Source organism: Coregonus clupeaformis, chromosome 5 (genome assembly GCF_020615455.1).
Source record: "Coregonus clupeaformis isolate EN_2021a chromosome 5, ASM2061545v1, whole genome shotgun sequence".
Classification (NCBI taxonomy): domain Eukaryota; kingdom Metazoa; phylum Chordata; class Actinopteri; order Salmoniformes; family Salmonidae; genus Coregonus; species Coregonus clupeaformis.
This window is the reverse complement of record NC_059196.1, coordinates 28,953,554-28,968,227: the sequence shown is the minus strand read 5'-3', so window position 1 is coordinate 28,968,227 and position 14,674 is coordinate 28,953,554. Positions and strand designations below refer to the sequence as shown.

The window sequence follows — 14,674 nt, the reverse complement described above, 5'->3', positions numbered from 1 at the left end:
CAAAGAGTCCTTTACCTCCCTGACCAAGGCCCTTCTCCCCTGATTGCTCAGTTTGGCTGGGCGGCCAGCACTAGGAAGAGTCTTGGTGGTTCCAAACTTCTTCCATTTACGAATGATGGAGGCCACTGTGTTCTTGGGGACCTTCAATGCTGCAGAATTTATTTGGCTACCGTTCCCCAGTTCTGTGCCTCGACACAATCCTGTCTCCGAGCTCTACGGACAATTCCTTCGACCTCATGGCTTGGGTTTTGCTCGGACATGCACTGTCAACTGTGGGACCTTAAATAAACAGGTGTGTGCCTTTCCAAATCATGTCCAATCAATTGAATTTACCACAGGTGTACTCCAATCAAGTTGTAGAAACATCTCAAGGATGATCAATGGAAAAAGGAGGCACCTGAGCTCAATTTCGGGTCTCATAGCAAAGAGTCTGAATACTTATGTAAATAAGGTATTTCTGACGATTTTTTATAAATTAGCAACCATTTCTAAAAACCTGTTTTCGCTTTGTCATTATGGGGTATTGTGTGTAGATTGAGGATTTTAAAAAATTTAAACCATTTTAGAATAAGGCTGTAACGTAACAAAATGTGGAAAAAGTCAAAGGGTCTGAATACTTTCCGAATAAACTGTAACAGTATGTTCAAAGAGAGAGCAGCAGTAGAGCCGTTTCTCCTTTAAAAAAAATGTAGAGAGTTGAGGGAATCCCATAAAAGAAAATTGATTGACACCCTTTGCCAGAAACCCCTCCTTTTATTGTAAACAGCTTGTTTTTCTTTTGAAGTTATTCTTCTGGTTATTTTATCCTCCCACACACCTCGGCCACAGTGTAAGAGCTCCTCCTCACTTCCTTTAACGTGTGTGTGTGTGTGTGTGTGTGTGTGTGTGTGTGTGTGTGTGTGTGTGTGTGTGTGTGTGTGTGGATGTGTGTGTGTGTGTGTGGATGTGTGTGTGTGTGTGTGTGTGTGTGTGTGTGTGTGTGTGTGTGTGTGTGTGTGTGTGTGTGTGTGTGTGTGTGTGTGTGTGTGTGTGTGTGTGGATGTGTGTGTGTGTGTGTGTGTGTGTGTGGATGTGTGTGTGTGTGTGTGTGTATCTGTGTGTGTGTGTGTGTGTGTGTGTGTGTGGATGTGTGTGTGTGTGTGTGTGTGTGTGTGTGTGTATCTGTGTGTGTGTGTGTGAGTGTGTCGAGGCAGTAGGTGGGATGAGTTAGTGGGGGGTTTCTGCAATCCAGGCCTGCTGCACTATATTTGTACTAAGTTTGTACTGAGGTTTCCCACACCTCTGTTTGTGAGGAGAGGATGAGGTCCCACCCTACACAATTCTTTAGTAGTTAGTTAGTTGGTTTGGGGGTATGAAAACTTGGGTATATGTGCTTACAGCAGAGACTGCAGTTGGTAGCCACCTGGCTGGGGTATGGCTGTATGCAGCACCCTGACATTGTGTCTTTGGAATGTTTTATCGCTGGAGCAACACTGACAAACTACATGACTCAAATTCTACCAAGCAGAAAAGTATTTCCACCTAAGTAAGCCACACTTCTTCAGCACACAGAGTGAATTACTCACTTTTTACATTTACATTTTCGTCATTTAGCAGACGCTCTTATCCAGAGCGACTTACAAATTGGTGCATTCACCTTATGATAGCCAGTGGGACAACCACTTCACTGATTATTCCAGATAAGGGTGGGTACAGTATATTAGGTAGGTCACACGCCACATCGATACAAAGTGATTTTCGTAGCAGGTTAGGAGAGCATTTTCGCTAACCCTAACCCTTTTCCTAACCTTAACCTCAGTCTCCTAACCTGCTACATTAATTATCCTAACCTGCTGCATAAATTCTCCTAACCTGCTATGAAAAGTCACTTCGGTATCGAAGTGGAGTGAAAAGAGTGTTTCCCTATATTAGTAGGATATGTTTAGGCCAAGCCTGTATTTCTCTTTGACATCAGGACAGGAAACCAGGAAACACCAGGACATTCCCAGGGGCATGCATCAGTCCTTGCAACACCACTGGTCCAAACAACATTCTCCATTCTGATTCGCCATTCATCAGGGACACCATTGATACAGTGTTCCATTTCTCACTATTGTTGTCGTGTTCTCGATAACCATTGCATTTCGTGTTCTGAGTACTGTAGAGTTTAGGTGACATATACTTATAAGGAAGTGAGAGTCTCAAATGTCTGTGACATTAACTCAGCACACAAACCAATAATGTGTATAAACCCTAGGTGACCGACGGGGTGCTGTATTGAAGCCACCATTCAGCCATCTTGCTATAGAAATGCATTTATTAATGTCTACATTTGTTTTTGACATTTATTCGGTTACAGACACTTTAATGCATACTTTTAAATTATATGTGAGCTAAACATAAAAAGTATATATTTTTTATTACTAATGTTACTGTCCAACAAAACATACTTAAATACATGTTTGTTTGTCCTTGAAACATTTAATTGAAATACTGTAGAATTCCATGCATTCCTATGAAGGACTGTTTCTACTAGGAAGGGCCAATATGGACGACCGGTGGCTTCAAAGCCTCTCAATGGCCAATACATAGATAGCGTCAGCAATCCAGGGTTTATATACACCACTGTTCAAAAGTTTGGGGTCACTTAGAAATGTCCTTGTTTTCGAAAGAAAAGCTATTTTTTTGTCCATTCAAATAACATCAAATTGATCAGAAATACAGTGTAGACATTGTTAATGTTGTAAATGGCTATTGTAGCTGGAAATGGCTGAGTTTTAATGGAATATCAACATAGGTGTACAGAGGCCCATTATCAGCAAACATCAGTCCTGTGTTCCAATGGCACGTTGTGTTTGCTAATCCAAGTTTACCATTTTAAAAGGCTAATTGATCATTAGAAAACCCTTTTGCAATTACAGTTGAAGTCGGAAGTTTACACACACCTTAGCCAAATACATTTAAACTCAGTTTTTCACAATTCCTAACATTTAATCCTAGTTTAAATTCCCTGTCTTAGGTCAGTTAGGATCACCACTTTATTTTAAGAATGTGAAATGTCAGAATAATAGTAGAGAGAAGGATTTTTGTCAGCTTTTATTTCTTTCATCACATTCCCAGTGGGTCAGACTTTTACATACAATCAATTAGTATTTGGTAGCATTGCCTTTAAATAGTTTAAGTTGGGTCAAACATTTCGGGTAGCCTTCCACAAGCCTCCCACAATAAATTGGATTAATTTTGGCCCATTCCTCCTGACAGAGCTGGTGTAACTGAATCAGGTTTGTAGGCCTCCTTGCTTGCACACACTTTCAGTTCTGCCCACACATTTTCTATAGGATTGAGGTCAGGGCTTTGTGATGGCCACTCCAATACCTTGACATTGTTGTCCTTAAACCATTTTGCCACAACTTTGGAAGTATGCTTGGGGTCATTGTCCATTTGGAAGATCCATTTGCGACCAAGCTTTAACTTCCTGACTGATGTCATGAGATGTTGCTTCAATATATCCACAAAATTTTCCTTCCTCATGATGCCATCTATTTTGTGAAGTGCACCAGTCCCTCCTGCAGCAAAGCACCCCCACAGCATGATGCTGCCACTGTCGTAGAAATATTTGACTCAAAAAGTAGTCAACTTAAAAATATTTCTCAAGAGACTGGAACTTGTGAATTTAGACTTTTATTATTTGCATAACAAAGCCGAGCTTGCTCCATGGAGCAACAACTGTCTCTCTTTGGCTTAGAGCTCCCTTTTATACACACACATGCATAATCATGTTACATAGCATATACAGTCCCTCCCCTTAGGGCAAATGATTAACTTATTTTAGTGCCACTCTACCCTTATCTTTCAACGTCCAAATGTCACGTGGTTTACTCCAAAAGGTCATGGGCGCTTTTCCACAGGAAGCCTCTTCCCTAATCTCATTATATTGGTAGCAGACCCTTTCCCTAATCTCATTATATGGTTGCAGACCCTTTCTTTACAAATAATACACGTACATACATTAAGGCATTTATCATTTACCATCCTCCCTGGCCCTTGAGGTTATGTGCATGTGGCCATGTGTCAGGTCATAGGGTCATAAGCAAAACAAATGATAACACTAGGTCCATTGTTACTCCAATCTCCACACAGCCATCACATGTCATTGACATACCCAGACCAGCTGCAGGGAGTTTATGAAAAACACATAAATGTCTCTGCTCTGTATTAACCCTTCAACTGGTTCTCAATCCATAAACATTTTAAGGCATATAGGTGTTTAATTCTACAACATATGTACTTGAAAATCATCCATACCACCCCTGTGCTTCACGGTTGGGATGGTGTTCTTCGGCTTGCAAGCCACCCCCTTTTTCCTCCAAACATAACGATGGTCATTATGGCCAAACAGTTCCATTTTTGTTTAATCAGACCAGAGGACATTTCTCCAAAAAGTACGATCTTGGTCCCCATGTGCAGTTGCAAACCGTAGTCTGGCTTCTTTATGGCGGTTTTGGAGCAGTGGCCTCTTCCTTGCTGAGTGGCCTTTCAGGTTATGTCGATATAGGACTCGTTTTACTGTGGATATAGATACTTTTGTACCTGTTTCCTCCAGCATCTTCACAAGGTCCTTTGCTGTTGTTCTGGGATTGATTTGCACTTATCGCACCAAAGTACATTCATCTCTAGGAGACAGAACATGTCTCCTTCCTGAGCGGTATGATGGCTGCGTGGTCCCATGGTGTTTATACTTGCGTACTATTGTTTGTACAGATGAACATGGTACCTTCAGGCGTTTGGAAATTGCTCCGAAGGATGGACCAGTCTGAGGTCTTGGCTGATTTATTATGATTTTCCCATGATGTCAAGCAAAGAGGCATTGAGTTTGAAGGTAGGCCTTGAAATACATCCACAGGTACACCTCCAATTGACTCAAATGATGTCAATTAGCCTATCAGAAGCTTCTAAAGCCATGACATCATTTTCTGGAATTTTCCAAGCTGTTTAAAGGGGCAGTCAACTTAGTGTACGTAAACTTCTGACCCACTGGAATTGTGATACAGTGAATTACAAGTGAAATAATCTGTCTGTAAACAATTCTTGGAAAAATTACTAGTGTCATGAACAAAGTAGATGTCCTAACAGACTTGCCAAAACTATAGTTTGTTAACAAGAAATGTGTGAAGTGGTTGAAAATCGAGTTTTAATGACTCCAACCTAAGTATATGTAAATTTCCGACTTCAACTGTAGATATTCCATTAAAAACAGCAGTTTCCAGCTACAATAGCCATTTACAACATTAACAATGTCTACGCTGTATTTCTGATCAATTTGATGTTATTTTAATGGACAACAAAATCACTTTTCTCTCAAAAAATGAAATTTCTAAGTAACCCCAAACTTTTGAACGGTAGTGTACATCCCTGTGGTGAGGAACCAAATGCTGATAAGATAAGCTACTATGGCAACGTGAGTAATGTTTATAAACTACAAAAGCGAAAGGACTTCCCCTGACTAAAGCCTCACCCTCAGAATGCTTAGGTATGAGGAACTGCCTGTGGCTGCTGAGAACACTTCACAAACCAACCTCTCTGACTTCACACTCGATTACGGCTGTTAAGAAAAGCAAACATGGACGTGGTAAGAATGCCTTTATTCACCTTTATAGGATTTATAACTGTTACAAATATGTACAGCTCTTCCAGACTGGCTTGTATTGGATGTACCAGTGTTGTTGTAGCTTTACTTAGAGAATACAGCACTGGTTAAGGTGAAGCGGTTTAATTAAATAATGCAATAGAATGGTATTCAGTTTGTTTTACTCACTGAGACAGACAACTGTAAGTATATTTACATTTAAGTCAGTTTACAGTTAGTGAGTTGGTAGAGCAAGTGCCATGCTCTACCAACTGAGCTACACGGTGCCTATATATCATATCATTGAATGAATGGAGGCTGTTGGTGTTTCAGATTTTCAACCTAAGCAATAGCTGTAGAGATTTGATTTCTACTCTTGGGTTGACAGTAGTATCTGGAGAGATGTAGATAACAGATAAAGGAGCCACAGAAACTGACTGTTCATTGGCTGCTTTTACACAGGCGGCCCAATTCTGATATTTTGCCCAAGTATTGGCAAAAGATCTGATCTGATTGGTCAAAAGACCAATTATTGTCAAAACTGGGCTGCCTGTGTAAACACATCCATAGTGTCATATTATATATCTGAAATAAAAGTTTATAATCATCTCTGTCTAAGTGGTTGAAATAAAAAAAAATCTTAAAATTAAATATTGTTGCATGGACAGTGCATTATGTATTTGTATCAATTGCTTATTTGCAAACATTGTCAATCACATGGATAAGTGAAATATTTACACACAGTGTATTTCACCTAGGGTTTCACCTAGATATGGTCAGATTACTCTGAAGTTCTAATCTCTTGTGTTTTGATAAAACAACAACTTTTGATATATAAGTCCATTGATTTCAGTTTCTGTTGACTGCGATGTAAGTGACACACTGAACATGAAGTTGAACTTCTCACTTCACAGGTTTCTAGTACCACCCCTTTCTGACTCACTTGCTGCAACATAAATCAGGCTGTGTCAGAATGACTGTGGGTGTGAGACTACTGTCTGCAACCTGCTCAGTGGACCATGAATGTAAACACGTGCATGCCTATGTTATGCGCACACATGTTTATGTTTGAGTGTTTTCATGTGTGTTATTTAAGCAATAAGGCCGGAGGGGGTGTGGTATATGGCCAATCCACCACGGCTAAGGGCTGTTCTTAAGCACGATGCAACGCGGAGTGCCTGGATACAGCCCTTAGCTGTGGTATATTGGCAATATACCACAAACCTCTGAGGTGCCTTACTGCTGTTATAAACTGGTTACAAATGTAATTAGAGCAGTACAAATAAATGTTTTGTCATACCCATGATATTCCACAGCTTTCAGCCAATCAGCATTCAGGGCTCGAACCTCCTAGCAATATATTTAGTTTACTGCACTTGCACTGTACACAGTTGTACTGTTGATGATACATTAACATGTGGTAATGAAACTTCTCCTACAAGCTGATACCATAACAATGGGGCTCTATACTTCTGGGGAGATCCCCTTGGCTTATTTTTAGAAACTTATCTGACAACTGAAGCTAGTTCCCTCTGTCTGCCCCCCGCTCATATCCATCCTCTGGCCTGTCATATTCCATCGATGCAATAGTTGTATGTCTTTATTCTCAAGTAGTTAACGCATAATCAAATCCTTACTTGCAAGAGGATGTGTTAAAGACACACGACTGAGGAATGGAATTGTTGTTTGATTGATTCTCTTCAGATTGACACTAAGTCAGCCAAACCCACAACTCTGAACTTCTATCCTTAACCACCAATCCCTGAGATTAATCATGTACCATAACCACAAATATCTCAAGGCACTGGTACAGCACCACAAACCTGTTCTATTCATTCTATTTCTATGCATTTAGCTGAAATCCGGATAGATCAATTTTGAAAAACTGGGCTTTGAGCATAGGCCTACCACACAGTAGCTTTATGTGCTTATAGACTACTGTACTTGTAGCCCAAAGAGAACAAAGAGTTTCCTGAAGCAATTCCCTTGTCCTGGGATTTCCCTTAGGGTTTTCTTGACTGACTATTAGGAAACAGAGTAACCACAGAGACAGAATTTCTCCCAATGCTAATTTATTTCCTTAACTTGGTTATTATGCTAAATATAGAATGAAGATTTTTCGTAACTTTTTTGTTATCTCACCATATTAGCTGAGGATTAATAAGTAAACTCTGCGTCATTTATGAACGTGTCCATCATCATATGAAACCTGAGCATTGGTTGTGAGTACTGCTGTTTGAACTAATGTGTGTGTGTGTGTGTTTCCTACAGGACAATGGGATGTGTGCGTGTTGGCTGCTTCGGTAAGTAGCGCTCACTTATCACACTGTATGATCATGATTCATATGGCGGGATTGTGGCTGAGGTATCTCTAAATGCTGGTTATTTGCATAGAACCTATTTGATTTACATACACCTGTATTGCTATCCACTATCCAGAGTCAGGATTCTTCACAACTTGTTTACATTTGTTTGTGAGTGGTGATGGTATCTGATAGAGATTATGTCCCTGTGGGTCTCCAATTAAATATAAATAATATATGTTTTCTGAGTGCTATAGCTTTCTAGGTACAGTATACATTCCTGAAAGCTGGAGTCTCATACTTAGAGGATTGTGTGCCACTAACTAAAGGACAGTACTATTTCTGGTAATAGGAAATAAGTATCACAAAGATCCTATTGAATTACTAATATGTAATTATATGATAAGAATGCTACTATAATACTGCCAGTGACTTCACCTAACAGTACTCAGCTGATTGTATTGTTGTTATGGTTTCCAACAGGTATGTCCTCTTCTTCCTGGTATCGCTGCCGTTTCTTCAAAGTGAAGGTAAGAGGCGAGCCAAGTGAAATGAATATGACATCATAAAAATATAAATAAACATTACCTGCCATGTCTATATCTATCAGACCTTTACTGTTTGAATATGTGTGGCTGAGTTTGTGTGTGCCAGCCTGCATGTGTGTCTACATGTACACTGAGTGTACAAAACATTAGGAACACCTGCTCTTTCCATGACATAGACTGACCAGGTGAATCCAGGTGAAAGCTATGATCCCTTATTGATGTCACTTGTTAAATCCACTTCAATCAGTGTAGATGAAGGGGAGGAGACAGGTTAAAGAAGGATTTTAAGCCGTGAGATTGAGACATGGATTGTGTATGCGTGCCATTCAGAGGGTGAATGGAGAAGACAAAAGATTTAAGTGCCTTTGAACGGGGCATGATAGTAGGTGCCAGACGCATGTTTTTGTCAAGAACTGCAACCCTGCTGTGTATTCATGCTCAACAGTTTCCTGTGTGTATCAAGAATGGTCCATCACCCAAAGGACATCCAGCCAACCTGACACAACTGTTGGAAGCATTGGAGTCAACATTGGCCAGCATCCCTGTGGAACACTTTCGACACCTTATAGAGTCCATGCTCCGACGAATTGAGGCTATTCTGAGGGCAACTCAATATTAGGAAGGTGTCCTTAATGTTTTGTGCACTCAGTGTATGTATGTATTTGTGTATGTTGGCTCTGTGAGATTTAATTTACATCAAGACTATCTGAACCATGATGTTATCTATTCAGTAGAAGGGAATCTACCAGACAAATGAGAGAAAAGGGCAAACATGTCAGATAGGGAAGTGAAAACTACAGAAGTCACCAAAAAAAGTCTACCCTCACACCCACACAACCCCAACACCTAACTCTCTGGCATATCCCTCCCGCGACCTCTCTCCCTCTCGCTCAGATGTCACCATGGTGATAGGAGAGGTGGGCGGGTCTGTGACCATCCCCTGTACCTCAGACCTCCAGGAGAAGTCTCTGGACTTCATGTATGTACAGAGACCTGGTTCCAATGGAAACAGTTCCCGGTTCATTAACGGCTACCATACGAAGAAGCACATAGAGCTTACGGAGTACACAAACCGTACGCGTGTAGACCACACACAGCGAACAATGAAGCTGTGGAGTATACGGCCATCAGATGAGGGGCTGTACGTGTGCCACATCCAATACCAAACCAAGATTATCCTGGAGAACATACAGCTCAAAGTGACAGGTAACATTACCTCAGTTCAAACTCTCTTTCCATGTTTGTGTTTTATTCATTTTTCTATTTTATTCTCCCACATGTGGAACATGGCTTTCTGGATGAAAGAGAACATTATTTTTGTGCCGTCAGATGTGCGCGTGTAATGGCCCAAACCATAGATACATTCACAAAAAAAAGAAAAAAGAAAGCTGTAAAATGGCTATCACTAAGACATATGTCTCTCAGCTCTGAGAGAGCGAGTGTGTTGTTTTGCCCTTTGTGTTTTCAGGAAGTAAAACTAAGATCCTTTCCTCCTCAGTCCTTACCAGCATTTCCTCCTCTCGCTCCACTCTCCTCTCTCTTTATCTCTATCTCTCCTCCTCTACAGCCAACTACAGCATCCCCAATGTAACGGTGGCCTGTGACAATGGCAGTTGCTTGGTGACGTGTTCCTCCGACAGTGGTTACCCTCGTAGGGACGTTGAGTGGAGCCCGAACCCTCCTCTGAACCAGAGCCACTGGAGAGCAGTGAACAGCAGTGGGAGGAGAGACCCGGTCACCACGCTGTTCTCAGTCTTCAGTTCCATATCCGTCAACTGCTCCTCCGGACCCCAGCTGAACCTCAGCTGTGCTGTAGGGGGCGCCCTCTCACAGGAACACACTGTCTGTGAGTGCTGAGACAGTGTGTCTCTGTCACTTTGTCCTTAAAGGAAAACCCCACCCAAGAACTATCTAAAATACAGAAGTAATCCCCGTATGATGCATTTTGCTCATATGATGCTGTGTTTTGCATCGTATGATGCAAAATGCATCATATGGGGATGACTTCTGTATTTTGAAAGTGACATATCTTGAAAACTTGATTGCTGACAAGCAAAACATTTTGGGGCTATGTCAACAATGGACTAATGAAACAAATACCAAAAGATAGTTTTCCTTTAAATTTGTAACTTTACACATTTCTGTCAAGCAATTGAAAATGAAAACCAACATGTTATTCTCTTCATCTAATATAGGCAGGCCTCAGACAGGCTCTCCTGATTACTATGTGATCTCTGCCGTTGTGGCTGGTGCTGTTGCTCTGCTGTGTTTCCTGCTGATTGGGCTGTTTGTATTCAAGGAAAGGAAGGCTCGGACAGCCAGAGTTAATCAAGGTAAGGATTACATCACCTGCAATAGTGGAAACACCCATTATTGTCCCTTGGAAATGGGACCGATAAAAATGAGAAATACCTATTGTACATCATGACATTGCTCTTTTTTATCTGAGAAATGTATTTTGAATGTAAACCAATCAGGGTTTAGGCCTGGGCATAGCAATATTACAGCAACCACGTTAGTTGTTAATGATCTTGTCAAAGCTTTAGACACTAAAATGAAATGTGCTGCTTTGTTTGTGGACCTGTCAAAAGCTTTTGATACTGTTGATCATGCAATTTTATTGAATAAGTTGTCCTCGATAGGCCTGAGCTCTGACGCCTGTTCATGGTTTCATGATTATCTTAGTGACAGAACTCAGGCCATCGTGATTGATGGGATTAAGTCTGAATTTCTTGAAGTACATAAAGATGTTTGACAGGTTGATTTTGGGACCTGTTCTCTTCTCTTTTTATATAAACACCATTGGTCAATCTGTTAAAAATGGTAAACTTCATCTATATGCAGATGATACTATTATGTATGCTATTGCCCCGACTGTTGATCTAGCTGTGTCAAAACTACAGTAAAATTGTATAGCTATGCAGAAATCCCTTGCTGATTTAAAACTTGTGCTTAATACGGGCAAAACAAAATACATGTTGTTTTCAAACTCTCGTAAGAAAGTTTCAGAGGAACTACATGTTCACTTATTTGATGGTTCTCCAACCGAACGTGCTCACGCATATAAATACTTAGGCATTTGGATTTATATGTATTTGAAGTTTAAAAAACATGTAGATGTAAGCTAAGATTTAAAGTCAGCTTTTTCTACAGAAACAGATCGTGCCTTTCTCTATGCAGTAAGAGGCAGATTATTCAGTCAACCTTTTTATCTGTTCTTGATTATGTTGATATTTTTTTTATCAAAGTGCAGCCTGCAGCTACTCTTAAACCTTTGGATGCCATCTATCATAGTGCACTTCGTTTTGTTACAGGCGACAGTTTGGATACTCATCACTGTAACCTGTATCAAAAGGTTGGCTGGACTTCGCTAAAGACCCTAAGATCTACATTACTCCCTTTTTGTTTTACAAGGCCTGACTTCATAAACGTCCGTCTTATCTAACTTTGCTGTTGAAGTATAGGCACCTGAGTTGCCTAACCCGCACACAGGATTGGTTAAATCTTGAGGTTCCTAGGGTCTCCACCGAGCTTTGGTCAATCTGCTTTTAGTGTTATTGCACCGTATTTCCGGACAAAAAAAAGCTAAATACATTTCATCTTGATGTTCTGGTGCCGTTCGGGCAATTACAAGTATTGATTGGGGACCTATTTGTGGCTCTAACCTATTCTGGCTAACCAGAATAGAAAGAGGAGTGGGAGGCCCCGGTGCACAACTGAGCAAGAGGACAAATACATTAGACTGTCTAGTTTGAGAAACCGACGCCTCACAGGTCCTGAACTGGCAGCTTCATTAAATAGTACCCGCAAAACACCAGTCTCAACGTCAACAGTGAAGAGACGACTCCGGGAAGCTGACCTAGGCAGAGTTGCAAAGAAAAAGCCATGTCTCAGACTGGCCAATAAAAAGAAAAGATTAAGATGGGCAAAAGAACACTGGACTTTTTCTTTGCAACTCTGCCTAGGTCAGCATCCCGGTGAAGCATTTATTTGGGCTGCAATTTCTGAGGCTGGTAACTCTAATTAAATTATCCTCTGCAGTAGAGGTAACTCTGGGTCTTCCATTCCTGTGGTGGTCCTCATGAGAGCCAGTTTCATCATAGCGCTTGATGGTTTTTGCAACTGCACTTAAAGAAACTTTCAAAGTTCTTGAAATGTTCCGTATTGACTGACCTTCATGTCTTAAAGTAATGATGGACTATCGTTTCTCTTTGCTTATTTGAGCTGTTCTTGCCATAATATGGACTTGGTCTTTTACCAAATAGGGCTATCTCCTGTATACCCCCCTACCTTGTCACAACACAACTGATTGGCTCAAACACATTAAGAAGGAAATAAATTCCACAAATTAACATTTATGAAGGCAAACCTGTTAATTGATATGCATTCCAGGTGACTACCTCATGATGCTGGTTGAGAGAATGCCAAGAGTGTGCAAAGCTGGCAAAGGGTGGCTATTTGTTTAACACTTTTTTGGTTACTACATGATTCCATATGTGTTATTTCATAGTTTGATGTCTTCACTATTATTCTACAATGTAAAAAATAGTAAAAATAAAGAAAAACCCTTGAATGAGTAGGTGTGTCCAAACTTTTGACTGGTACTGTATATATCGTTTAGGTATAATGTGTATATTTATGTTGTATATACAGGTCGCGTTTGTAAAAGAGACCTAGGTCTCAATAAATATAAAGGTTAAAATAAAGGTAAAAAATAAAACATGTATAAATACATCCTGTTTTTACAGATGGGGAGGAAGCAGCAAGGACAGCTGAGTGAGTATCTGTTTCACTGTTTCACTCAAACTCAGAGGATGAATACAAAATCAAAAACTTGACATTGGTTTAGCTAACCTCTGCAGCTGACCTGGCCAAACAGTTAAACATGTTTGTTTTGTTAAAGTCTGCTTTTTCATTCCTCTCTTTTTTCATTCCTGTTCTTTTTCAATCCTCTCCTCTATTTCTTCCTCTGTGCTTCACAGAAGAGTACAGCTCACCTGTATGAACACACATTCTTAATGGATCTTGGAGTCTGTAATGTTGTACATTTGGAACCCAGAATATGGAAGGTTATTTTATTGATATGTTATCTATAAATCTGAACTGTTCTGCCTTCTGATGGGACAAGGGGAAGGGATCACTGGGTGACCTACACATTGCCTGGACTTGGCGCCATTGGAAACCATGTTAACTTTCCTCTCCACGCCGGAGGACAAGCTGGACTTAAGAGGTGTTTTCATGGTGTTGAGGAAGACTGTGAGTTGTATAAATATTTAACCAGTATGTTCAAATGACTGAGTTCCACAGAAGAACCAATGGAGAACTAGAAATGCAATGACTTTACTCAATGTGTGCACTATTGTAAGGCATGGAGTTATCCAGGGCAATGTTTTAAATCCAACATACGTTTGGATTAGGACTAGTGACCTGCACTGCACTTAAACAGAGTATACACTTATTTATTGTGCACTTATCAGGGGTTGACTGTATTCAACTGACTCATGTGCAATTGTGAACTGTGTAACTGTGAAGCTATCGGTGTATTAACCACAGCTTACCCAGTACAGCCAGAAGAGGGATGGCCATGCCTTCGGGCCAGGTTCCTCTCTATGTTTTTTCCTTGGTTCCTGCCTTCTGGGGAGTTTTTCCTAGCCACTGTGTTTCTGCCTCTGTATTGCTTGCTCTTTTTGCTGATGCAAAAAGGGCTTTATAAAGTAAATGTGAGCTGATGAATGGGGGAAGTGAATGCGTCCGTCAGGAGTGGATCTTATATTCAGTTTTGTCATTTAGCAGATGCTCTTATCCAGAGCAACTTACAGGAGCAATTAGGGTTAAGTGCCTTGCTCAAGGGTACATGGACAGATTTTTCACCTAGTCGGCTCGGGGATTAGAACCAGTGATCTTTCAGTTACTGTCTTAACCACTAAGCTACCTGCCACCAAATATTCCAGTTCCTATACCTGCATCTACCAGTAAGTCCCAAATTACTGCCAGTATGAACTTGTTTTAAGGAACTACATAACATGTGCTGGATGTTCAGTGAAAGACCAAAAGACATATACTGAATGTGAGTAAGAATGTTCTACTGATTGTTTTTGGATAATTGTTTTAGGTGAAGCTTTGGTATGTAGGCTACATATTTCTATGAAATATTAAGTTGTTCTCATGTAAGATAATCTTGAAGGCTACATAACATTTCTATAATTTTTTGATATGAA

At 40.5% G+C, this 14,674-nt stretch overlaps 1 protein-coding gene across 2 annotated transcripts; it reads left to right on the top strand.

Annotated features, from left to right (window-relative positions):
- The first annotated feature begins 5,554 nt into the window (after window positions 1-5,554).
- LOC121567151 (T-lymphocyte activation antigen CD80-like) lies at window positions 5,555-14,305 on the top strand. 2 transcript variants are annotated; one of them, XM_041877092.1, is made up of 8 exons: window positions 5,555-5,608; window positions 7,877-7,908; window positions 8,392-8,438; window positions 9,351-9,662; window positions 10,024-10,302; window positions 10,652-10,789; window positions 13,205-13,232; window positions 13,439-14,305. In XM_041877092.1, the coding sequence occupies exons 1-8, from the start codon at window positions 5,600-5,602 to the stop codon at window positions 13,473-13,475; spliced, it is 882 nt and encodes a 293-aa protein (XP_041733026.1). In that variant the 5' UTR covers window positions 5,555-5,599; the 3' UTR covers window positions 13,476-14,305. The 2 variants fall into 2 exon arrangements, with proteins under 2 accessions (XP_041733026.1, XP_041733025.1); XM_041877091.2 differs by lacking the exons at window positions 13,205-13,232; window positions 13,439-14,305 and having other exon boundaries at window positions 10,652-10,976.
- Window positions 14,306-14,674: the final 369 nt, after the last annotated feature.

Coding starts and splice junctions, on each gene's coding strand:
- LOC121567151 (XM_041877091.2), top strand. Junction 8,439..9,350: donor GCCGTTTCTTCAAAGTGAAG/GTAAGAGGCGAG, acceptor CCTCTCGCTCAG/ATGTCACCATGGTGATAGGA. Junction 9,663..10,023: donor CATACAGCTCAAAGTGACAG/GTAACATTACCT, acceptor CCTCCTCTACAG/CCAACTACAGCATCCCCAAT.